The sequence below is a fragment of the Pelophylax lessonae genome (genome assembly GCF_965119305.1).
Source record: "Pelophylax lessonae genome assembly, chromosome: 12".
Lineage (NCBI taxonomy): Eukaryota > Metazoa > Chordata > Amphibia > Anura > Ranidae > Pelophylax > Pelophylax lessonae.
Window position 1 is genome coordinate 89028906 of NC_138779.1, and position 27799 is coordinate 89056704.

General features: G+C 41.6%; 1 protein-coding gene across 7 annotated transcripts in view; it reads right to left on the reverse strand.

Moving 5' to 3' along the window:
• MIB2 (MIB E3 ubiquitin protein ligase 2) overlaps positions 1-27799 on the reverse strand; it is a 285750-nt gene that overhangs the window by 30185 nt on the left and 227766 nt on the right. For all 7 annotated transcript variants that reach the window (XM_082273689.1, XM_082273685.1, XM_082273687.1 and 4 more), the window contains one exon: positions 1072-1250. In XM_082273689.1, the coding sequence (XP_082129815.1) occupies positions 1072-1250 (179 nt within the window). The remainder of the gene's footprint in view (positions 1-1071; positions 1251-27799) is intronic.

Below are 27799 nucleotides of genomic sequence, written 5' to 3' on the forward strand. Positions count from 1 at the left end.
TAAGATAGTTGACCTAGGGAAGAAAAAAAAAAAATCTAAATGGTCCCTATCAAGGTTTTATTCCCACCTGCCCATGATCCTGGCTGACTCACAAAAAACTGTGCAGCAGCCAATATAAATTCTCTTGGATGGTGTAGAAGTCTTCCATTTATGCATAGTCAAATCTCAGGCACTCCATCACATAATAGACGACCTCTCCAAATAAATTGGATGTTGTCTGCCCACACTTTTGGGCATTTGGAAGTTGCCAATAGCGACTTTGCAGTCCTCCATGGGCTGAACAGCATGGACAGGTAAGTATAAGACTGTAAGGACAGGGGAATTTAGGGGATAATATACTGTAGTTCAGTAAAACTTCTTGAATCTGACAACCAAATGGGCTGCCATTGCTGACCTTCTTCTGAAAATTTTAGTTGCCTGGCTGTTAAGCTAGCCCATTAACTCCAGCACTTTTTGATTCACTGTTCTGAAACAAACATGTATTTTAGAAAAAGTCTGAGAACAACGAGAAGCCTTCATCTGCAAATTTGTGGCAGGCCAATGATTCAAAGCACTGAAGCACAAGGGCCAGCCAGGCAGACGTCGCAATGACACATCGCATCCTTTTCTGCAAACAGCTGAAAGGCATGTGTGGTGGCTATGAATTGGCATAGAAACCATCTCATCAAGTATAAGTGAAATATTACATATGTCACTCCAGGTGAAATCAGGCTGAAAACTTCACAATCACATCCCATACACTGTCTTAGCTCATTTCCACTGAACCAACCAACTGTACCAGCAATAGGAATGCTGCACGAGATACAAAATAATATTCTTCCTTTATTAAATAGCCAGCAAGGACAAGTTCAATTTTAAAATGTTTTGCACTAGGCATGGCACTTTCTCAAAGAAAGACGGAGCCTAGCATGAAGCATGTCAGAAAAAAAAATTGCCCCTGCTGTCTATTTTAATTATTGTAAAGTTTTATTTTGCAACTCATGGCATTCATTGTTGCTGGTACAATTGATCAGATATAAGTAGGTGAAGGGTCCCTGGGATCACCTAAGAACATTTAAGAGACATATGTACCTGAATCTCTGAGCAAAGTTTTTCACAAGGTGCGCTATCCTCCCATCGGTTATCAGGTCCAAAGGCGATTTCCCTCTGTGATTGGCATAGTTAATGTCTGCCCCGGATAAAGCCAAGAAGCAAGCAATTGCTGTTCCAAAATTTAATTCTGTGTTTCCAAGCAACCCAGTAGCTTGCAGCTGGAAAGGAGAATACATAAATAAAAATAAATACACACTCTAGGCTCTGATTCCCCATAAGAGGTCATGAATGCTTTTTTTTTTTTTCAGTGAAACAAAAGCTTATTCTCATACATGACTCCGCTCTAAAAAAAAACCATGCGAGAGTCACAAACAGGCTGGATTACCAATGAGAACTGGATACAGCAAGAATTGTTTTGGTATTATATGAATACTTGACGTGTATGTGCGTGTGTGTATATATACAGTGTGTGTATATATATATATATATATATATATATATATATATATATATATATATATATATATATACAGCCCTCAAATTTTCCACTCGCCTGCTCGCATTTTGCGAGTGGAAAATTATGTAGGGCGAGCTCCGGGAGCGAGAGGAGAGGAAAGCTGGCCAGCCGACGGACTGGATAATGTCAGAGCGCGGATCATCCCACTGTAACAGCTTTACGCCTCCTAGCCCGGCTTCTTTGATAGACCGAACACCTGGCCAACTAGGATGTGTGACGTCTATCAAAGAAGCCGGGCTAGGAGGCGGGACAGTGTGTGTCAGCGAGCGCCCGGCAATTACAATTAAAGCTGTTACAGTTGGATTATCCGGCCAGCAGTGGCATACCAATGGGGGGTGTCAAGCCGGTACTCTTGCCAATCATCTCCTCATGTTAAGGCAGCTGCTCCCTTGGTCTTTGCTGCGCTGCTCATGGGGGCTGGAAGAAGGTGAGTGCCCAAGGATTGAGCAGCCTCCCTGTGTGACTGGACAGGGGGAGCGGCTGCATGCCTGATTCTCCTCTCTGCAGGCATTCAGCGTTGCAGGAGGAATATGGAAAGATCAATTGCTGTATATGCAGCCGCCCCACCGCTCCTCCTATCAAACTTCTTTTTTTCTTTTGCTGGCCCCCCCAATGCTGTACAGCCCCCCCTCCAGCCCCTTAGTGCTCTTCTCTTCAGCCCCCCCCTCTTCAGCCCTCCCAGTGCTCTTCAACCCCCCCTCCAGCCCCCCCAATGCTCTTCAGCCCTCCCAGTGGCTCTTCTGCCCCCCCTCTCTAGCCCCCCAGTGCTCTTCAGCCCCCCCTCTCTAGCCCCCCCCCAGTGCTCTTCAGCCCCCCCCATCCAGCCCCCCCGTGCTCTTCAGCCCCCCTCCAGCCCCTTAGTGCTCTTCAGCCCCCCCAGTGCTCTTTTTGCGATATTAATAAAACATTCTGATATATAACATTCCCCAAAAAATTTATGAATCAAAATTTTTTTACATTTTAGGCCAATTTGTTTTCTGCTACATATTTTTGGTAAAAAAAAATCACAATAAGCGTATTTTGATTGGTTTGCGCAAAAGTTATTGCGTTTACTAACTACGGGAAAGATTTATGTCATTTTTATTGTTTTTTTTTTCTAGTAATGGCGGCGATCTGCAATTTTTTTTGCGGGACTGCGACAGTTCTTTTAAGCAATAGTGGTAACTCAGGATCATCTTCTTCAAACGAAGAATTAGACTTTAATTCCTTCTTAGACAAAATGGAAGTTGCTAAAGGAAAGCGACGTCGCATAAGCGTTACAGAACCAGTAACTGTCCAAATAAAAAAATTCCAACAGGAGTTTTATAAAGCACTAAAAGATGTTGAAAAGTATGATCGCTCATCAACACTTACTGTTGAAGAAGCCATCCTTGTTTATCCAGAGATCGTTAGTGATGTGGCCAGAATAGTTACTGCAATGCCACCCACCCAAGTCAGTGTCGAAAGATTAATACATATTAATACAGAGGAGTCGGGGAGTCAGGGTCGGAAGTACAAAAAACTGAGGAGTCGTAGTCGGAACATTTATCTACCGACTCCACAGCCCTGCTCAGCGGGTGTCGATGAAACAGTTGACATCCCATTCAACATTTAACCCCATCGAGGAATAGAATGTTATCTCATGTAGCCATTTCATCTCAATTCTAGAGATTTCTCTCGTACAGTGACATCACCACCAATGGGGTTTTAATTTAGCTATTCCCACAAACTTAAGAGAACTGGGGTCTCTTTTATGGCAAGCCCTATAATGGGCAGAAAGGCTATGGTGTCTATAGCCCTTTCTGATATTATAGACATGTTCTCGTAATCGGTCTCTCAATCTCCTGCTAATCCTGCCTACATATTGTTTATGGCAAGGACATTCCAGAAGATATACTACGTGAGTGGATTCACAAGATATGAATTCATCTATAAAGTAATCTCTACTTGTAATGGTTGAAGAGAAGCAAGTGATCTTTTTCTTTTTATGGGAATTCACAGTACAGATCATACATTTATTGCAAGGAAAAAACCTTTTAGTTCAGTGAAGGAGGGTGTTAATAACGTTGGGAGCCAATTTGTCTCTAATATTGGGTGCATGTCTGAAAAATACTTCAGGTTTCTCTGGCAAAGTTGCCTTCAATATTGGGTCGGCTTGTAAGATGTTCCATCTCTTTTGAATTATCTTTTTATTGTGATAATGTTGGATAGATGGATAGTTTTCTTTTTGTGTATAGTATTATCTGATGCTAACAGGGAGACTCGATTGAGAAGGGGATAGTTTGTTCTAGAGAGGTTGCACTATACCCCTTTTCTAAAAATCTAGTTTTAAGGATGGAGGTTTGTAAGTAATAATCCTACATATTATGGCAATTACGTCTCATCCGTAAAAATGTATCCTTTGGAATACTTTTAAGCCATGTGGGATGATGACAGCTGTCCAAAGGGATGTAGCTATTGCAGTCGTTGGATTTAAAAAAGGATTTAGTGCCTATCTTTCCATTCATACTAAGCAAGTTGAGGTCAAGGAAATTGACCGTAGTTTTACTATATGTAAAAAATAATTGAATATTTTGTGTATTATCATTAGGATTAGACATGAAATCTAGTAATGAAGTTTCATCACCTCTCCATAACAGTAAAATATCATCAATATATTGTTTATATAATATTAGATTGTTCCATTGCTTAATATAAATGGATTCCGATTCCCAGTTTGCCATGAATAAATTTGCCAAACTAGGAGCAAATTTGGCACCCATAGCTACTCCCTTTGTATAGAATAAGTGCCGTTAAACCAGCAATAATTATGTAGCACAAAAAAAAGTAGGAGGTTCAAAATAAATTCTTGTAAAGATTTAAATCTTGTAGTAAATAGCATTCCACAGCTCTATATCCATCACTATGTGCTATATTGGTATAGAGTGGGCTACATCAGCTGTAACCAAAAAGGTGTGTTCTAAGAAAAATAAGAACTTCCGCGCTATGGATTAAGTGGATAGATAAGTGAATAATTAAGTGAAAAAAATGTGTATAAATAAATAAATAAAAAATATGTAGTAAATGTATGAAATATAAAATATATATATATATATAGATATATCTAAAAATAGGCTGCAGCCTCCCTGGATGATAGTCCGGAGACTATGCACTAGATATAAAAGGAATAGGGGTGATGGCGCTGCCTATATAATTTAGATATAATAAAAAGCTGTGATGCAAAGTGCCTTAAGCTAAAAGCAATAATGTGTAATATTCAAACAATAATATATTCCATAAAAACTTCAATTAAGTGCAAGTGCAAGGTATAAAAGTGCCTGCAGAAAGATTGGAAAGTGACTGGTGCAATAATTGTATGAGCAATAAATAATATTTAACATGCAATATTAATGTGCTAAAAAATACGATGCTATATAAAGTGAGCTGTTCCACTCATACCACGTGTTGGTATGGGGAATAAAAAAGTGCCAACAGAGCAAAAATAGAAAAAAGTTATTATTTTAAAAAATACAGCTTGCAATGTCCAATAAGGAAAGATCCAGTAGAAAAGTCTATATTATGTGCGGTGACTTCAAAAGCAATAAAGGTGACAACACTCGGAACAAACCGACACTCAGGTGAAAAGGTGACCCCGTGGTGGGTGGTAAGGTGCTGGGATTCCTTTGATAAAATTGCACACTTACCAGAGACACCCACCCCACACAGGGGTATAGAGCGGGTGTATTTATGGGTCTGGCAACCTAGCGGTATCCTCCTATCCCTGGGTGGAGGGCGTGTGCCGAGGATCGGGCTGGTCCTGGTGTGGATGTACCCTAGGATGGTCCCCTGTGTGCCTTCCTGCCTAGGTATGTTCCGAGGGATCCACTCAGCTCCACTCCCGATATTTAAACCAGAAAATAAATGGTGGACATAGTGTAATTCCGCGATATGCTTTATTGAGCAAAAATTTGAAAAGGTACTCACATTGAACAGGAAAAAAACGGGCGTGACTGTATTGTCCGAGCGCTTGCGATCCAAGCCTCGTTCCCATATAGGTTTACCGGAAATGACTTGACACGCTGTACGCGTTTCGTAGCTTGTACGTCATCAGCAGCGTCAAGTCACGTCCGGCAAGCTTCCCTTAAATATGTATGCGGTAACCAGGCAACCCTGATAGAGCTTCCTGATTTGTTGTGCGGTCCGAGCGGACTACGGAAACATGGCGCCTGCTAGAATGGAAAAAAGCTATATATAAAGCAGAGATGACTCCGTCCGAATATATTAAAAAACTCTTAGCGAGGCGGTATATATAAATATCAGTGTAAAATGGTTCCTGGTCATGCATATACATATTTCCGGAAAAGTAATATACATTCGGTATTCGAATACATAAAAAAGTTTATATATAAACATCAATACATGTCGATAAAAGTAACTGTCAGTAAAACATAAAATATAAAGAAATATGAAATAAAAAATATAAAAATATATACATAGGAAGAAGATAAATGTAAAGAATATAAAAAATGTGGAAATATTAAAACGGGGGGGGGGGGGGGAGTATAGAAGACGGGTATATGTAATTTTAAACTGTGTTTACGATGGGGGAATTTTTTGGGAGACATCTAGTGGACATGGGCAGAACTACACGAAATAATGTCAATAAATAAATGTATTGAATTCATATGAATTTAGAAATATATTAAATATTTTAAAAAGGATATTAAAATATATTAAAATGTTTAACTAAGAGGCGGATAGGAACTGCATGAGGGTAAAAGTGTTGCAAATATCTAGTGTTGAATCTAATAAATGTAATAATCATATATGGGATTTATTTCCGTATGGCACACATAATTTAAATTAAGTTACACTAGGACATCTCACATGTATGTGTCATGTCCCAATATGTCACAGATGTTAACTAGATCTAAAAACAAGAGTATTGAATAATCCCAAGTTGCACAGATAAAAATGAATACTAAAAATTAGAAATAAAACAATTTAAATCGATATCTAAATTTAGGCCTTTGGGCTGTAGTGTATGTAATCTATAGATCCATAAAGTTTCATTTTTGGAGATCTTTCTTGTTTTGTTGTCTCCTCGCCAATGTGCGGATATACAATCGATGCCACAGAAAGTGAGGCCTCTAGGGTCCTTATTATGCTTCTCCGCAAAATGCCTAGACAGGCTGTGCTTAGGAAAACCTAAACGGATATTTTTAATATGCTCTCTAATTCTGATATATAACGGTCTGGTGGTCCTACCCACATATTGTAAACGGCAGGGACATTCCACCAAATATGTAACATGGTCTGTCTGGCAAGTAATACGTTTATTAATATTGAAATTTTCCCCTGTTGTTCTCGATTTAAATTGTAATGTTTTCCTCGGTTGTTTTGGGTTAGTCTTACAGGCCAAGCATCTTTTGCACCTAATGAACCCCTTAAGGTCTTTGAACATCTTCACTGGTTTAGGTGGATCCACCACGTTGTGCACCAATTGATTTCGAAGTGAAGGTGCCTTTCTGTATATAAACGCAGGTTTATTGGGTAGCAATTTGGAAAGGGTCCTGTCGGATTTAAGTATAGGCCAGTATCTCTTGATGATGCGTTCAGTCTCTCTGAAATTTTTATGAAATCCTGTAATGAAAGCCATTTCTCCTCTCTTGTTTGTACGATTCTTTTTGTTTAGCAAATCGTCCCTATTCATTTTGGATATTATTTCTCTAGTTTTGTATAATTTCTCTTTGTCGTATCCTTTTTCTACAAATCTATCCAATAGGATTTCTGATTGTGTTAGAAAATCTTCGTGTTTATCACAATTCCGTCTCATTCTTATGAACTGGCCTTTAGGTATATTCCCTTTCCAATTGGGATGGTGGCAACTATTAATAGGTATATATCCGTTTCTGTCTGTGCTCTTAAAAAAAGTTCTACTTTTTAAAACATGTTCCTCCTTAAAAATTTGCAGATCTAAAAAATTGATCGATTCTTGGTTCCAGTTGCCGGTGAACTTTATTCCAAAAGGATTATTATTAAGTATTGAAAAAAATTCTTTTAAAGTGTCTTCAGTGCCATTCCAAATAATTACAATATCATCTATGTAGCGTTTGTAAAAAACCAACTCTGGAATATGTCGCCCATAGACACAAGTTTCCTCTAGTAAGTCCATGAGTAAATTAGCAACACTCGGTGCATATTTGGCTCCCATAGCCACACCCTTTGTTTGCAGATAGTATTCTTTATTATGCCAAAAGAAATTGTGTGACATTGCCAATTCTAATCCCTCAATAATATATTCTATCTGTGTTTGTTTTAATTTACTATGTTGTTGTAATGCCTTTTTTACTGCCCGTAGGCCATCTGATTGGGTGATGCTTGTATATAGCGAATTCGCATCTATAGTGGCTAGGAAGCACTGGTCTGTGATGGGAATGGATTTTAAATCCTTAATAAGTTCGGAGCTATCTTTAAGATAGGATCTACCTTTTTTGACTATTGGTTGTAGATAAGTGTCTATGTATTCACCCAGTCTTGAGAACAGTGAATCTATGCCACTTACTATAGGTCTACCGGGTGGCTTCTGTGCGTTTTTGTGGATCTTAGGTAAATAATATACCACTGGTATCTTATTCGATTCAGATATTAAATATTCTCCTTCTTTTTTATTGAGTATTCCTAGTTCCTTCCCCTTTTTCACGTAGTCTTTAAGTTTCTTTTTGTATGTTTTGGTAGGATTGCTTTTAAGCTTTTTATGTGTCAGGTATACTGAGAAGGTGGCTCATTTCGGCTTCATAATCAGATTTGTTCAAAATGACCAGGCCACCTCCCTTGTCTGCGGGCCTGATGACTATGTTTTTCTTTTTCTCTAGTTTCTTTATGGTGTGTTGGATGTAGTTGTATTTTCTTGGATTGGTTTTTATCTTACGTAGATCCGCCTCTACCATTTGTTTAAACGCACTAATGCATTCTGCTCCCGGTACTTTAGGGTTAAAGAGGGATTTATTCCGTAACCCTGAATGCTCAAATTTAGAATTGACTGATGTTTGCGTGGAACCTTTCAGACTAAAATGCTTCTTTATTTTGAGTTTTCTTAAAAACTTGTGCAAATCTATAAAAACTTCAAAGGGATCCACTTCTTGACTATGCACTAGATATAAAAGGAATAGGGGTGATGGCGCTGCCTATATAATTTAGATATAATAAAAAGCTGTGATGCAAAGTGCCTTAAGCTAAAAGCAATAATGTGTAATATTCAAACAATAATATATTCCATAAAAACTTCAATTAAGTGCAAGTGCAAGGTATAAAAGTGCCTGCAGAAAGATTGGAAAGTGACTGGTGCAATAATTGTATGAGCAATAAATAATATTTAACATGCAATATTAATGTGCTAAAAAATACGATGCTATATAAAGTGAGCTGTTCCACTCATACCACGTGTTGGTATGGGGAATAAAAAAGTGCCAACAGAGCAAAAATAGAAAAAAGTTATTATTTTAAAAAATACAGCTTGCAATGTCCAATAAGGAAAGATCCAGTAGAAAAGTCTATATTATGTGCGGTGACTTCAAAAGCAATAAAGGTGACAACACTCGGAACAAACCGACACTCAGGTGAAAAGGTGACCCCGTGGTGGGTGGTAAGGTGCTGGGATTCCTTTGATAAAATTGCACACTTACCAGAGACACCCACCCCACACAGGGGTATAGAGCGGGTGTATTTATGGGTCTGGCAACCTAGCGGTATCCTCCTATCCCTGGGTGGAGGGCGTGTGCCGAGGATCGGGCTGGTCCTGGTGTGGATGTACCCTAGGATGGTCCCCTGTGTGCCTTCCTGCCTAGGTATGTTCCGAGGGATCCACTCAGCTCCACTCCCGATATTTAAACCAGAAAATAAATGGTGGACATAGTGTAATTCCGCGATATGCTTTATTGAGCAAAAATTTGAAAAGGTACTTACATTGAACAGGAAAAAAACGGGCGTGACTGTATTGTCCGAGCGCTTGCGATCCAAGCCTCGTTCCCATATAGGTTTACCGGAAATGACTTGACACGCTGTACGCGTTTCGTAGCTTGTACGTCATCAGCAGCGTCAAGTCACGTCCGGCAAGCTTCCCTTAAATATGTATGCGGTAACCAGGCAACCCTGATAGAGCTTCCTGATTTGTTGTGCGGTCCGAGCAGACTACGGAAACATGGCGCCTGCTAGAATGGAAAAAAGCTATATATAAAGCAGAGATGACTCCGTCCGAATATATTAAAAAACTCTTAGCGAGGCGGTATATATAAATATCAGTGTAAAATGGTTCCTGGTCATGCATATACATATTTCCGGAAAAGTAATATACATTCGGTATTCGAATACATAAAAAAGTTTATATATAAACATCAATACATGTCGATAAAAGTAACTGTCAGTAAAACATAAAATATAAAGAAATATGAAATAAAAAATATAAAAATATATACATAGGAAGAAGATAAATGTAAAGAATATAAAAAATGTGGAAATATTAAAACGGGGGGGGGGGGGGGGGGAGTATAGAAGACGGGTATATGTAATTTTAAACTGTGTTTACGATGGGGGAATTTTTTTTTTTTGGGAGACATCTAGTGGACATGGGCAGAACTACACGAAATAATGTCAATAAATAAATGTATTGAATTCATATGAATTTAGAAATATATTAAATATTTTAAAAAGGATATTAAAATATATTAAAATGTTTAACTAAGAGGCGGATAGGAACTGCATGAGGGTATAGTCCGCTCGGACCGCACAACAAATCAGGAAGCTCTATCAGGGTTGCCTGGTTACCGCATACATATTTAAGGGAAGCTTGCCGGACGTGACTTGACGCTGCTGATGACGTACAAGCTACGAAACGCGTACAGCGTTTCAAGTCATTTCCGGTAAACCTATATGGGAACGAGGCTTGGATCGCAAGCGCTCGGACAATACAGTCACGCCCGTTTTTTTCCTGTTCAATGTGAGTACCTTTTCAAATTTTTGCTCAATAAAGCATATCGCGGAATTACACTATGTCCACCATTTATTTTCTGGTTTAAATATCGGGAGTGGAGCTGAGTGGATCCCTCGGAACATACCTAGGCAGGAAGGCACACAGGGGACCATCCTAGGGTACATCCACACCAGGACCAGCCCGATCCTCGGCACACGCCCTCCACCCAGGGATAGGAGGATACCGCTAGGTTGCCAGACCCATAAATACACCCGCTCTATACCCCTGTGTGGGGTGGGTGTCTCTGGTAAGTGTGCAATTTTATCAAAGGAATCCCAGCACCTTACCACCCACCACGGGGTCACCTTTTCACCTGAGTGTCGGTTTGTTCCGAGTGTTGTCACCTTTATTGCTTTTGAAGTCACCGCACATAATATAGACTTTTCTACTGGATCTTTCCTTATTGGACATTGCAAGCTGTATTTTTTAAAATAATAACTTTTTTCTATTTTTGCTCTGTTGGCACTTTTTTATTCCCCATACCAACACGTGGTATGAGTGGAACAGCTCACTTTATATAGCATCGTATTTTTTAGCACATTAATATTGCATGTTAAATATTATTTATTGCTCATACAATTATTGCACCAGTCACTTTCCAATCTTTCTGCAGGCACTTTTATACCTTGCACTTGCACTTAATTGAAGTTTTTATGGAATATATTATTGTTTGAATATTACACATTATTGCTTTTAGCTTAAGGCACTTTGCATCACAGCTTTTTATTATATCTAAATTATATAGGCAGCGCCATCACCCCTATTCCTTTTATATCTAGTGCATAGTCTCCGGACTATCATCCAGGGAGGCTGCAGCCTATTTTTAGATATATCTATATATATATATATTTTATATTTCATACATTTACTACATATTTTTTATTTATTTATTTATACACATTTTTTTCACTTAATTATTCACTTATCTATCCACTTAATCCATAGCGCGGAAGTTCTTATTTTTCTTATATCTACATACCTCTTTGGGGTATGACTAACTCTGCAGCAATGGATCTATTTGGATATGTCACTAACAGAGAGATTAACATAGAAGATATTTTTAATCAAGAAACAGTTGCCAATAGACATGATATGGAAGGTTTATTTAAACAACTTAAACATGCATTAGAGAAACAGCTCAGAGTATGGTGGGACATATCCATTCTTAGAATGTATATTAAAGAAAAAATCACTCCTAGGAGACTGAGATGGGATGTGAATCCCAATGATGGGTTAGATGATGCCTTAATGGCAGATGAGTGGTATGTCTTTTTTAATAGGTGCGAGACAGAACTTCTGACACTTATTATTAAAAGGAGACAAGTGAAATTACGGAATATAGAAACGAATATCACCAATCTAAAAACCGCACTAACACCATACGCAGAGCTTAACGAATATAAGAATAAGGAGAAAGAATTACATTCCTACATTAATAAGTATGATACAGCATTGCAGTTAAAGAAACAGAAAAAATTTAGCAGAGACGTTAACGATTACAAAAAACACAAAGTATATAAATGGCAATCAAGAGATGTGGAAGAAATGGATATTCCCGCCACACCCACTATCCCATCGTCAATGGAGTCATCAATAGACGATGGAGAATTTGAGGAGGAACCAGAAACACCTGTTTCTGTTACACCTCAAGTCGTCTCTTTCAGACCTAACAGAGAACATAGAGAATTGCAATCCACTCCACCCCAGAATAGACTTGATCTACCCAGGAATTTAAGGAGACCAGATACTAGATCCTCTCCCTCTCAAGGACCCAGGTCTAGACCTTCTATTCTTAATACACCAAACTCAAGGTTCCAGATTCCTACATACAATAGGTATTCCCCTTTGGAAAGAAGAGAATCCTTCACACCCAATAGGGAAGACAGAACACAATATCAAGTACCTAGAAGTTTTTTTCGGGGGGGTCCCCGCCCAAGACCCCCACCATATGGCTTCCAACAAACTCAAAGATGGCCAAGACCACAAGGAAGGCAAGGCTGGGGAGGCCCCCAAAGGTTCAACAACTGGAACACTTTCCACCCCAGGAACCGAAGACCGGTCCCACCCAGAGGAGAAGGAGGATACCAAGGGACATGGAGAGGTCAACAACAAACAGGATACTTGAGACCACAATACCAGAACCAATACTGGGAAAACGAAGACGTACACGAGGGAAGAGAGGAGGCCAGAAGAAAAAGAAGACGCGAATTTTAGGACAGGGCATTTTTAATCTGACTGATGTTGTTTTTACCCCAGATGAACTTTTTATCCTAGATCTTGGTCTTAAATATGCCCCAAATAAAGAAGTGGATCCCTTTGAAGTTTTTATAGATTTGCACAAGTTTTTAAGAAAACTCAAAATAAAGAAGCATTTTAGTCTGAAAGGTTCCACGCAAACATCAGTCAATTCTAAATTTGAGCATTCAGGGTTACGGAATAAATCCCTCTTTAACCCTAAAGTACCGGGAGCAGAATGCATTAGTGCGTTTAAACAAATGGTAGAGGCGGATCTACGTAAGATAAAAACCAATCCAAGAAAATACAACTACATCCAACACACCATAAAGAAACTAGAGAAAAAGAAAAACATAGTCATCAGGCCCGCAGACAAGGGAGGTGGCCTGGTCATTTTGAACAAATCTGATTATGAAGCCGAAATGAGCCACCTTCTCAGTATACCTGACACATATAAAAAGCTTAAAAGCAATCCTACCAAAACATACAAAAAGAAACTTAAAGACTACGTGAAAAAGGGGAAGGAACTAGGAATACTCAATAAAAAAGAAGGAGAATATTTAATATCTGAATCGAATAAGATACCAGTGGTATATTATTTACCTAAGATCCACAAAAACGCACAGAAGCCACCCGGTAGACCTATAGTAAGTGGCATAGATTCACTGTTCTCAAGACTGGGTGAATACATAGACACTTATCTACAACCAATAGTCAAAAAAGGTAGATCCTATCTTAAAGATAGCTCCGAACTTATTAAGGATTTAAAATCCATTCCCATCACAGACCAGTGCTTCCTAGCCACTATAGATGCGAATTCGCTATATACAAGCATCACCCAATCAGATGGCCTACGGGCAGTAAAAAAGGCATTACAACAACATAGTAAATTAAAACAAACACAGATAGAATATATTATTGAGGGATTAGAATTGGCAATGTCACACAATTTCTTTTGGCATAATAAAGAATACTATCTGCAAACAAAGGGTGTGGCTATGGGAGCCAAATATGCACCGAGTGTTGCTAATTTACTCATGGACTTACTAGAGGAAACTTGTGTCTATGGGCGACATATTCCAGAGTTGGTTTTTTACAAACGCTACATAGATGATATTGTAATTATTTGGAATGGCACTGAAGACACTTTAAAAGAATTTTTTTCAATACTTAATAATAATCCTTTTGGAATAAAGTTCACCGGCAACTGGAACCAAGAATCGATCAATTTTTTAGATCTGCAAATTTTTAAGGAGGAACATGTTTTAAAAAGTAGAACTTTTTTTAAGAGCACAGACAGAAACGGATATATACCTATTAATAGTTGCCACCATCCCAATTGGAAAGGGAATATACCTAAAGGCCAGTTCATAAGAATGAGACGGAATTGTGATAAACACGAAGATTTTCTAACACAATCAGAAATCCTATTGGATAGATTTGTAGAAAAAGGATACGACAAAGAGAAATTATACAAAACTAGAGAAATAATATCCAAAATGAATAGGGACGATTTGCTAAACAAAAAGAATCGTACAAACAAGAGAGGAGAAATGGCTTTCATTACAGGATTTCATAAAAATTTCAGAGAGACTGAACGCATCATCAAGAGATACTGGCCTATACTTAAATCCGACAGGACCCTTTCCAAATTGCTACCCAATAAACCTGCGTTTATATACAGAAAGGCACCTTCACTTCGAAATCAATTGGTGCACAACGTGGTGGATCCACCTAAACCAGTGAAGATGTTCAAAGACCTTAAGGGGTTCATTAGGTGCAAAAGATGCTTGGCCTGTAAGACTAACCCAAAACAACCGAGGAAAACATTACAATTTAAATCGAGAACAACAGGGGAAAATTTCAATATTAATAAACTTATTACTTGCCAGACAGACCATGTTACATATTTGGTGGAATGTCCCTGCCGTTTACAATATGTGGGTAGGACCACCAGACCGTTATATATCAGAATTAGAGAGCATATTAAAAATATCCGTTTAGGTTTTCCTAAGCACAGCCTGTCTAGGCATTTTGCGGAGAAGCATAATAAGGACCCTAGAGGCCTCACTTTCTGTGGCATCGATTGTATATCCGCACATTGGCGAGGAGACAACAAAACAAGAAAGATCTCCAAAAATGAAACTTTATGGATCTATAGATTACATACACTACAGCCCAAAGGCCTAAATTTAGATATCGATTTAAATTGTTTTATTTCTAATTTTTAGTATTCATTTTTATCTGTGCAACTTGGGATTATTCAATACTCTTGTTTTTAGATCTAGTTAACATCTGTGACATATTGGGACATGACACATACATGTGAGATGTCCTAGTGTAACTTAATTTAAATTATGTGTGCCATACGGAAATAAATCCCATATATGATTATTACATTTATTAGATTCAACACTAGATATTTGCAACACTTTTACCCTCATGCAGTTCCTATCCGCCTCTTAGTTAAACATTTTAATATATTTTAATATCCTTTTTAAAATATTTAATATATTTCTAAATTCATATGAATTCAATACATTTATTTATTGACATTATTTCGTGTAGTTCTGCCCATGTCCACTAGATGTCTCCCAAAAAATTCCCCCATCGTAAACACAGTTTAAAATTACATATACCCGTCTTCTATACTCCCCCCCCCCCCCCCGTTTTAATATTTCCACATTTTTTATATTCTTTACATTTATCTTCTTCCTATGTATATATTTTTATATTTTTTATTTCATATTTCTTTATATTTTACTGACAGTTACTTTTATCGACATGTATTGATGTTTATATATAAACTTTTTTATGTATTCGAATACCGAATGTATATTACTTTTCCGGAAATATGTATATGCATGACCAGGAACCATTTTACACTGATATTTATATATACCGCCTCGCTAAGAGTTTTTTAATATATTCGGACGGAGTCATCTCTGCTTTATATATAGCTTTTTTCCATTCTAGCAGGCGCCATGTTTCCGTAGTCCGCTCGGACCGCACAACAAATCAGGAAGCTCTATCAGGGTTGCCTGGTTACCGCATACATATTTAAGGGAAGCTTGCCGTACGTGACTTGACGCTGCTGATGACGTACAAGCTACGAAACGCGTACAGCGTGTCAAGTCATTTCCGGTAAACCTATATGGGAACGAGGCTTGGATCGCAAGCGCTCGGACAATACAGTCACGCCCGTTTTTTTCCTGTTCAATGTGAGTACCTTTTCAAATTTTTGCTCAATAAAGCATATCGCGGAATTACACTATGTCCACCATTTATTTTCTGGTTTAAATATCGGGAGTGGAGCTGAGTGGATCCCTCGGAACATACCTAGGCAGGAAGGCACACAGGGGACCATCCTAGGGTACATCCACACCAGGACCAGCCCGATCCTCGGCACACGCCCTCCACCCAGGGATAGGAGGATACCGCTAGGTTGCCAGACCCATAAATACACCCGCTCTATACCCCTGTGTGGGGTGGGTGTCTCTGGTAAGTGTGCAATTTTATCAAAGGAATCCCAGCACCTTACCACCCACCACGGGGTCACCTTTTCACCTGAGTGTCGGTTTGTTCCGAGTGTTGTCACCTTTATTGCTTTTGAAGTCACCGCACATAATATAGACTTTTCTACTGGATCTTTCCTTATTGGACATTGCAAGCTGTATTTTTTAAAATAATAACTTTTTTCTATTTTTGCTCTGTTGGCACTTTTTTATTCCCCATACCAACACGTGGTATGAGTGGAACAGCTCACTTTATATAGCATCGTATTTTTTAGCACATTAATATTGCATGTTAAATATTATTTATTGCTCATACAATTATTGCACCAGTCACTTTCCAATCTTTCTGCAGGCACTTTTATACCTTGCACTTGCACTTAATTGAAGTTTTTATGGAATATATTATTGTTTGAATATTACACATTATTGCTTTTAGCTTAAGGCACTTTGCATCACAGCTTTTTATTATATCTAAATTATATAGGCAGCGCCATCACCCCTATTCCTTTTATAAAAAAGGTGTGTTCGTCCATCGTGATATTATTCAACACATTTAAAACCTGTTTTGTGTCCTTTAGGCATGAAGGGGTCTGAGTCACGAAGATTGTAAAAAAAAAAAATCAATATATTCTCCCACTCGAGCTGTGAGAGAATTTATCCCACTGATAACTGATAATAGGTCTGCCTGGTGGATCCGTGGGATCCTTATGTTTTTTTTTTTGGGAGAAAGTAAATAATGGGTATCATTGGAGCCTAAATATTCTCTTTTTTGTTTAGAATACCCTGTTCATATCCATGTTTTACCAGATTAGTAAGAATTTTATTATATTCGACTGTTTGATCTGTAGGTACGTGGTGGCATCGTTCAGTAAAGTTGCATAAATTTAATTAAATTTATTTTATCAAAGAGAACGATGTTCCACCCTTATCTGCAGGTCTTATGACAAGATCATGTCTTTCCAATAGTTTTTCATCCCCGCCTGATTTCCAACATTATTTCTAATCTGTTTAATTTGCAATTTTTCTAAATCCTGCACAACCAAATCCTAAAAACATTGATATGATGATTTCCACTGTTAGGTGGATTCATTAAAGAAGCGTTTCTAAGAGTGGTATGATGATATATAGAACGTGAGTTACTTTTCATAATGGGATTCTGAATAAAAATGAATTTTTGTAAAATGTTACCGTAAAATTCCTTTCTCTGAGTCCTCCGACAGTCGCCGCCCACTCATACAGTCCTCACCAATGGGGTATTGACTTCATCTCCACAGGAGTAACTAGGCATAAGACTTGTTAAAAAACAAAGCATTTACATAGACACACCTATGGGGGCTGTCCCACTGGTCCAATACCCCCCTGTAATGAGCCATCCCAACTCAGTTTGGTAGCAAGCAGTTAAGTCTATAAGAACCCCAATAGAGGGGCGGGGGCGGCGACTGTCGGAGGACTCAGAGAAAGGAATTTTAAGGTAAGATTTTACAAAAATTCAGTTTTCTCTTACGTCCTCCGACAGTCGCCGCCCACTCATACAGTCTTCACCAATGGGGACGTCCCAAAGCAGTGTAGACATGAGGGGTGGGAAACGCAACCGTCAGAAAGGCAACGCAGTACCCACATCAGAGAAAGGAACCTTACCTGAACAGAAAGGTAACCCTCTGGGTAACAAAAAAGGCTCAACAGGAGCAACAACCCAGGAAAGCAAATAACCAAGGGGATAAACAACCCCAACAGCCAGGGACCCGCAATAAAACCAGGGTCCCCTTACGGTACTGCCGCACAGAGAACTTTGCGGCCAAAGGAGGCATCAGCCTATGCCAGAACATCAATTTTGTAGAATTTAGAAAAGGTGTGCACTGATGACCAAGTCGCAGCCTTACACACCTGGGCCACCGAAGCCTGATGCCGGAAAGCCCACGACGCACTCACCGCCCTGGTAGAGTGCGCCTCGACAGGGAAGGGCAGTACCCGTTCCTTCAAAGAATAGGCCTGTACAATTGTCTGTCTGATCCATTTTGAAATGGTCGCCGCAGACGCAGCCATACCCTTCCGAGGTCCCTCAGGAAGGACAAAGAGAGAATCCAATTTCCGAAAGGATTCAGTTGACGACAGGTAGACACTGATCGCCCTGACAACATCCAAGGAATGCAAAGCAACCTCCTTAGGATGCCTAGGATTCACACAGAGCGAAGGCAGAACAATGTCTTCATTAATGGTGAAAATCAGAAACCACCTTTGGAAGAAAGGACGGGTTAGGTCGCAAGACCACCTTATCCCTATGAACCACTAGGTAAGGGGAGCGCCAAGACAAGGCCGCCAACTCCGACACTCTGCAAGCAGAAGTGATCGCCACAAGAAAGGCAACCTTTTTAGACAGCAGAGTCAACAAGATTTCCCTGATGTTTTCAAATGGGGAACGTTGTAACACGGACAGAACCAAGTTCAAGTCCCATGGAGGTAAGGGCTCCCTTCGAGGAGGGGCCAAATGACGCACACCTTGAATGAAGGTGCGAATAAAAGAATCAGACGCCACGGGGTGCTGGAAAAGGACAGCCAGAGCAGATACCTGGCCCTTAATCGTGGCCAACGCAAGGCGCTGGTCCACACCAGACTGAAGGAAAGCCAACACTCTCGCCACCGAGTATGAACGAGGAGAGAAGCCCCTGGACTCACACCAGGCAAAATAAGCTTTCCATTAGAGCTGCACGATTAATTGTAACAGAATCGAGATCGCGATTCACTCCCCCTGACGATCTTAACATGACACTTGCTCGATTCTTTACATAGCTATGAGGGAGCAGCTGTCAAAAAAAAAAAAAAGCCTCCCGCAAAAGCCTATCAGCATTAGTCTCCCACTGAACTGTAAACACAAATGACTACATTGTAGCTTTTCTTTCACTCTGCCAGAGGAAGGAAGTTTAACCTCTTAAAGACTAAACCTTTTTCCTACACTTTTGCTTGCAAGTTAAATCAGTTTATTTTTCCTAGAAAAGTCGTTAAAACCCCCAAACATTTATATATTTTTTTTTTAGCAGAGACCCTGCAGAATAAAATGGTGATTGTTGTAAATTTTTATGTCACACTGTATTTGCGCAGCAGTCTTTCAAACGCAATTAATACACTTTAATGAATAAAAAAATAAAAAAATTAAAACAAAACCGTAAAGTTATCCCAATTTTTTTTATAATGTAAAAGATGTTACACAGAGAATCGTGAGAGATTCGTGATCTTTATGCCAAGCAAAAAAATCGTGATTCTCATTTTGGCCAGAATCGTGCAGCTCTACTTTCCATGTACGGTAATAAATCTTACCAGACGAGGCTTTTCTAGCCTTGAGTAAGGTAGGAATGACCTCCGAGGAGAGACCCCTCTCTCTCAGGACCTGGCTTTCAACAGCCATGCCGTTAAAGCCAGCGACTGTAAAGCAGGATGGAAGATCGGTCCCTGAGACAGTAGATCTTCTCGCATTGGTAGCCGCCATGGAGGCTTGACGGCCAGGTGAGCGATGTCCGCGTACCAGGACCGGCGTGGCCAGTCCGGCCCCAACAGAATCACCCACGTTGGTTCCGAGGCCAACCTGCGAAGGAACCTGGACAACAACTGAATCGGAGGAAAGGCATATCAGATGATACTGATGCCAAGGCACCACCAGCGCATCCGAGGCGTCTGCCAGAGGATCGCGCATTCTTGCCACGAACCTTTCCACCTTGTGGTTTAGCCGAGGCGCAAACAGATCCACATCCGGGATCCCCATTTCGCACACAGCATTTGAAATACCTCCGGGTGCAGGGACCATTCCCCCTGGTCCAGGGTCTGGCGGCTCAGATAATCGGCCTGCCAATTCTCTACACCTGGAATGTGAACTGCCGATATTGCCGGGACATGAGTCTTGGCCCAAGACAGAATGCTGGTCACCTCCTGGGCCGCCCGGGCCACTCCTGGTGCCCCCTTGGTGATTGATGTAAGCCACCGCAGTGGCATTGTCTGTCTGCACCCGTACAGGGCGGCCCTGAAGACGATCCGAACAATGGAGCAGGCACAGCCTGATCGCTCTCAATTCCAATATGTTTATGGGTAGGGAGGATTCCTCCTCCGACCAAGTGCCCTGGGCAGACAGGTTGCCCAGGACTCCACCCCAGCCCGACAGGCTGGCATCCGTGGTAAGTACAGTCCACAGTAACGGCCGGAAGGACTTTCCGTCCGCCACAGCCGGGGACTGAAGCCACCACAGAAGATCCATTCTGGTTTGGTGACTCAGAGACACTCTCAGATCCAAACACTGAGGGAGCCTGTCCCACCTGGTCAGGATCTCGGCTTGGAGAGACCTTGTGTGAAACTGTGCAAACGGTATCGCCTCGAAGGCCGACACCATCAACCTCAGGGACCGCATACATTTTCTGAGTGACGAGGATTAATTTTCCCTGAGGGCCCTGACCTCCTTCTGTAGGGTCCGGAGCTTGTCCTCCGGCAGGAACACCTTCGCTTGAGCAGAGTCCAGAACCATTCCCAAATATGGGAGACGAACCGAAGGAGACAAGGTCGACTTCTGCACATTGATGGTCCATCCGAACTCCTGAAGCGTCTGAACTGTAGTGGACAGATCACGTAGCAGGCTCTGGCTGGCACTCGATCTTAACAGGAGATCGTCCAGATACCCCAAGACCGCAATGCCCTGTGCCCGTAACAGGCCCAGAACGGAGCCAGTACTTTGGTAAACACCCTTGGAGCCGAAGCGAGACCGAAAGGTAACGCCACAAACTGATAATGTTCCTCCGCGATAGCGAATCGGAGGAACCTCTGATGACCCTCGAAAATGGGGATGTGTAGATACGCATCCTTCAGGTCGATAGAGGCCAGGAATTCGCCTGGACTCAGGGAGGCTACCACCGAGCGAAGCGATTCCATGCAGAACTTCCAAACGCGTACAAAGCGATTCAGAGCTTTTAAGTCCAGAATAGGACTCACCTTAACCCTCCTTTCTGGGCACAGTGAACAGATTTGAGTAAAACCCCCGAAACCTGTCCCGATGAGGCACAAGGACGATCACCCCCTGGGCGAGGAGATCTTGTACTGCCTGATGCAGGTCCTGTAGTCGCCCTGGGGTCAAATGAAGATTTGAGGGAAAGAATCTGTCCGCCGGCCGCGAAAGGAATTCAATCTTGTAACCTGATCTAATGATTTCTTGAACCCACCTGTCCGGAATTCGGAGCAGCCAAGGTTGGAGGAAACCACGCAAACGTCCCCCCACCCCTGAAACGGGTGAGGGCACTCCATCAGGCAGAGGCGGACTGGGCCGCAGCACCAGCTTGGCCGGATTTAGGTTTGCCCGCACAGGGCTTTTTCTGGCCACCCTGGCCCTTGAAGGGTTTTCCCTTGTACTGTGCCTTGAAGGAAAAACTTGCCTTTAGGATTCTGGGGCAGCAGAGTGCTCTTGCCCCCAGTGACCCCTTTTACCAATTCATCCAGGGATTCCCCAAACAGGCGAGACCCCGCATACGGGATGTCAGCCACCATTTTTCTTGAAGTCTGGTCAGCCGACCAGCTTTTCAACCATATCAGGTGACGGTTAATCACCGCGACACTGGACAGGCGTGCAGCTAATGGGGCCTTATTCAAGGCCGCATCACACAAATACATAACTCCTTGATAGATCTGGTCCACCATCGCCACGGTAGTAGGGGGAGCAGAATCCGCCACAAGGGTGCACCTTAGCACCTTGGTCCAATCCGCCACAGCCTGAGCCGCCATGACAGGCGAAAATAGGCTTTAGCAGGGAACCCGCCACCATGTAGGCATGGCGGGCAAGGGATTTTATCCTCCTATCCGTAGGATCCCTAAACACCGGAGAGTCTTTGGTGGGTACCAGAGTGGCCTTGTTCAATCTGGCCACAGTGTGATCCGCCTGAGGGGCCACACACCATCGCGAATCCGTAGGAGATGCAAATGGATAAATGAGTTGAAACTTCTTAGGCACCACAAAGGTGCGTTTTAAATGATGCCATTGATCGTTCACAGTAGCGTGAAACTCAGCGGGGCAAGGGAACACCTGCGCCGTCTTGGGGGTCCTGTGTGTACCAAAAAAGAGGACACAATGCCCGGAGGATTGGGCTCATCCTCTAAATGTAGTGTTTCCTTAATGGCAAGAATTAGCGCATCCATAGCTGCGAGGTCCTCGGCCATCCCGGGGGGGGGGAATCATCCACCCCTCCCTCAGACAGAGAAGCACGCCACCTACAGCAACCATATCCGATTCAGAATCACATGACAAGGAAAAACGAGGCCTTTTTCTGTCGGCACGTTCAGTCATCAGAATATCCACTTTGGACACCAAAGTCGCCACTGCAGCAGACAAAGTAGACAGAGCAGAAGATTCAGAGGAACCTGAATCCCCCACTAAGGCTGTGGGAAATTTGCTGTCCTGAGATTCCATATTTAAAAAAGTTTTTTTTTTTTTGGAAGGTACTGGCTCTTTAAGCGCGCCGTGGACCCCGCAGCACACCGCTACAAGACTGTGAGAAAACAGACCCCTGAGCAAGATAAACTCATAGCCAGAAGTATTTGCACACAAAAAAAGAACAGCAGACAGACCCCCACAAGTGTTACCACCGCAGCCGATCTGCGGTGATATCACTTCCTCCTTCTGTTCAGAAGAGGAGACTGAACTGAGACTGCAGGCCAAGGAAAAATGGTTGCCTATAGAAAGTATGGGAGGCTTCGGTAAAATGGCCGCCAACATGTGCTCGGAACGAACATTTTGCCACACACAAGATGGCGTCGCAAGACGCCAAAACACACCACTGACCAAGACACGCTGCCCACACCTAAAATGGCGGACCGGCGGTGTTTAACCCCGCAGCGGTCGCCACACGAGTCTGTACCTCCAAATAGCACCCTAAAGTGACACAGGAGAGGGACCCCCACAACCCCACACAGGGCACTTGCTGTGAGAAAAAACCCCGCAGGGACCGGGATCAGGGAGCCCAAAAAACGCACAGACATGAAGGGATAACACAGACACACAGGACTGCCAGCCCCAGAAAGAGGCCCCACACAGAATGTGCTTACCTGTACTCGATGGCGTGGGGTGCCTCTCATTGATGGGAAACCGCCCACCCTCAGATGGCAGGGGTGCCGTCAGCCAAAAAACGCAGGACGCTAGCAGTGCACGGAGAACCGTGGATGAGGCGTCCAGGCGAGGTAGCCACCTCGCAGGCTGCATCCCCGAGGACAGGGATGGGTCGTTTGCGAGGCCAGGGCGAACACATAGCCTGCTAAACGCTCGATGGCGGGCTAGGATTCCATCAGGCCCTCTGTCCTGGAAAACCAGGACGACCAGTCCGACTCCCAGCTCCGCAAACGCCGTCTTCATCCGAAGACCAGACTAACGCTGACAAAATAAACAGCTAGTAGTGCAAAGAAAAAACACATTTGCAGCAAATAAAATCATAAAAAAAAAAAGAAGAAAAGGTTGAGACTGTAGCCCCAGCACAGGGAAGCCTATCTTACTCCTTAACTAGGCAGAAGACAAACTGAGTTGGGATGGCTGATTGCAGGGGGGTATTGGACCAGTGGGACAGCCCCCATAGGTGTGTCTATGTAAATGCTTTGTTTTTTAACAAGTCTTATGCCTAGTTACTCCTGTGGAGATGAAGTCAATACCCCATTGGTGAAGACTGTATGAGTGGGCGGCGACTGTCGGAGGACGCAAGAGAAAATATTTTTTAATGCTAATTTGTCGGGTAAATTTTTGAATATCCACTAAAGTCTGGAACTTATTTAATCTAGCTTTCGGTGCATGCTTTAAAACTTTATGTAAAATATTTTCTTCCTTTGTGCTCAGATGAACTGAACGTAGGATTGAAGATACCCAGTGGTGCTGCCATCTGCGTCTTTTTTTGTTTTCCGATTGTCCTCTGTCCTCCTCTTCTACCTCTCCTATGTCTATGCTTCTTTTCTGGCTGGGTCCTAAAAAACTACTTTGTTCAGATTGTGCATGCGTATAAGGTAAATAGGTATTATAAGATCTATAGGGGGAGCTGACCATTATATTGATCCATATCTCTCCAATCTACCTTTTTAGGAAAATTCTTATCAGGTATCTCATAATGAAACATTTGTGTTGAGTAACCTTGTGGTTGTCCATATCCCTCTCTAGATGGTCTATTCTGGGATGAATGACCTCTCCGTCCTCCTCTAAAACTGCCTCTTGAGCAATTGGATTGATATGAATATCCCCCTCTCAAACTTCCTCTTTGATTATACGGGTGCCAGTGTATGTCTTTCTCACGAATATCTTCATCCTCCAAATTCTCCAGTGGTTCATATCTGTTCTGCGTAGGGATGTGTTTGTAATATTTTCTATTGTTAGGAGTATGATTGTTAGGTGATTTATGCCAAATTGGATCTTGGGGTATTTTTAGCAGAACCTTTTAGACATATGTCCACTAATTATCATTAGCAACTCAAGCAATTCTGCCCAAGTTGTTATCTGATTTTGAACTAGGTTGACCTGTATTACCAGAGGATGGAGTGGTAGTGGAGGGTTGATCTATAATCCTTCAAATCGCTCATATACAGTCAGGTCCATAAATATTGGGACATCGACACAATTCTAATCTTTTTTGCTCTATACACCACCACAATGGATTTTAAATAAAACAAAGATGTGCTTTAACTGCAGACTTTCAGCTTTAATTTGAGGGTATTTACATCCAAATCAGGTGAACGGTGTAGGAATTACAACAGTTTGTATATGTGCCTCACACTTTTTAAAAGTGGTAGTATACCGATTTTTGTGACTTTTACCTACAGGTAAACCTATAATAAGGCTTACCTGTAGGTACAATTAATATCTCCTAAACCTGCACAGTTTAGGAGATGTTTGCCCTGCATGTAGCCGCTGATGTCTGCGGTGCATCCGCTCTGAAGGTCGGCGGACCTTCAGAGCTGCTTGCCGGAAAGTGCGCACGGGAGTGACGTCATCGCGGCTCCGGCCACTCACAGCGCTGGAGCCGCCGAACCTGGAAGAGACACGAGGGAGCATGTCAGCTCCCACAGCGGTGTCCGGGGGTCCGTGTCGGGGCTTCGTTTTAAGGTAAGTATTTCATAATGAGCTAGTATGCGATGCCTTTGTCTTGCAGGGTTTGTTTTTTTTTTTTTTTTTTCAGTATACAACCGCTTTAAGGGACCAAAAGTAATGGAACAGATTAACAATCATAAATCAAACTTTCACTTTTTAATACTTGGTTGCAAATCCTTTGCAGTCAATTACAGCCTGAAGTCTGGAACGCATAGACATCACCAGACGCTGGGTTTCATCCCTGGTGATGCTCTGCCAGGCCTCTACTGCAACTGTCTTCAGTTCCTGCTTGTTCTTGGGGCATTTTCCCTTCAGTTTTGTCTTCAGCAAGTGAAATTCATGTTCAATCGGATTCAGGTCAGGAGATTGACTTGGCCATTGCATAACATTCCACTTCTTTCCCTTAAAAAACTCTTTGGTTGCTTTCGCAGTATACTTCTGGTCATTGTCCATCTGCACTGTGAAGCGCCATCCAATGAGTTCTGAAGCATTTGGCTGAATATGAGCAGATAATATTGCCCGGAACACTTCAGAATTCCTCCTTCTGCTTTTGTCAGCAGTCACATCATCAATAAATACAAGAGAACCAGTTCCATTGGCAGCCATACATGCCCACGCCATGACACTACCCCAATGTTTCACGGATGAGTTGTATGCTTTGGATCATGAGCAGTTCCTTTCCTTCTCCATACTCTTCTGTTCCCACCACTCAAGTTGATCTTGGTCTCATCTGTCCATAGGATGTTGTTCCAGAACTGTGAAGGCTTTTTTAGATGTTGTTTGGGAAACTCTAATCTGGCATTCATGTTTTTGAGGCTCACCGATGGTTTACATCTTGTGGTGAACCCTCTGTATTCACTCTGGTGAAATCTTCTCTTGATTGTTGACTTTGACACACATACACCTACCACCTACCACCTGGAGAGTGTTCTTGATCTGGCCAACTGTTGTGAAGGGAAAGAATTCTTCGGTCATCCACCACAGTTGTTTTCTGTGGTCTTCCGGGTATTTTGGTGTTGCTGAGCTCACCGATGCGTTCTTTCTTTTTAAGGATGTTCCAAACAGTTGATTTGGCCACACCTAATGTTTTTGCTATCTCTCTGATGGGTTTGTTTTGTTTTTTCAGCCTAATGATGGATTGCTTCACTGATAGTGACAGCTCTTTGGATCTCATATTGAGAGTTGACATCAACAGATTCCAAATGCAAATAGCACACTTGAAATTAACTCTGGACCTTTTATCTGCTCCTTGTAAATGGGATAATGAGGGAATAACACACACCTGGCCATGGAACAGCTGAGCAGCCAATTGTCCCATTACTTTTGGTCCCTTAAAAAGTGGGAGGCACATATACAAACTGTTGTAATTCCTACACCTTTCACCTGATTTGGATGTAAATATCCTCAAATTAAAGCTGAACGTCTGCAGTTAAAGCACATCTTGTTTGTTTCATTGCAAATCCATTGTGGTGGTGAATAGAGCCAAAAAGATTAGAATTGTGTCGATGTCCCAATATTTATGGAACTGACTGTATTTATTTTTCTTTTTATATTTTTGATCCTTTTCTAATTTATCTAGTGAAGCTATATTTATCAGTTTTGAGTTAGGTATGATATGAGTTTTTTGCTCTGTATGATTATGGTATGTGGAGTCCTCACCAGTGATTGGATCTCCTCTTTTTTGATTGGAGTCTCATTAATACATAAACCTGTCCATCATATTGAGTAACGTCAACAAATGATATTGTCGTTTTAGGACGATTCATTTATTCAGAGAAACTATTTTATGATTATATTTGTATCAGGTGGTACTAATGCTGTATCCCATTTATTATCTATTGTTTATTTTAATCACTGCTGTTCTATAATCACCACTGCCCATTAATCTGGTCTCCGAGAATATGACGCTGGACCGGAAAGTGGGTTGTTTACATTCACACGATTTTAGCTTCCCGGAAATAACCTATTTAATATGGCGGCAAAAGCAGAAGTTGTAATGTAATGTAATGCTTAACCGGAAAGGACGTCCCGCTGCCCCGTTCTGTCCCCAATCAAGGAAATCAGTCATTAGGTGAGGATTGTTTACAAATATGGACACCTCTGACAATATCTCTAAGCTCCTGAGGAAGCGCGTGGCAAGTGCGTTGAGCTGAGAAATACGTCCGAGTTCCAGCTGCCATCCTAATATTCGTTTGGCGGCTTTCACAGTAAGTGCATTACCATTATCTGCACCACTTGTATTGCACTCTATGGACCTTGTTTATGGATTTGTACCAGTACTCCGTTTTATTACTTTGACTACTGACGTTTATTTCAGTGAGTCAGTGTTTAAATTTTAATTGTACCATTTGTTTTTAATAAATGCTACACTATGAGATTTTATTTCTCATGCTTGGTAGTTTATTCTTCATGATCTGCTTGAATACCCTGTGTGA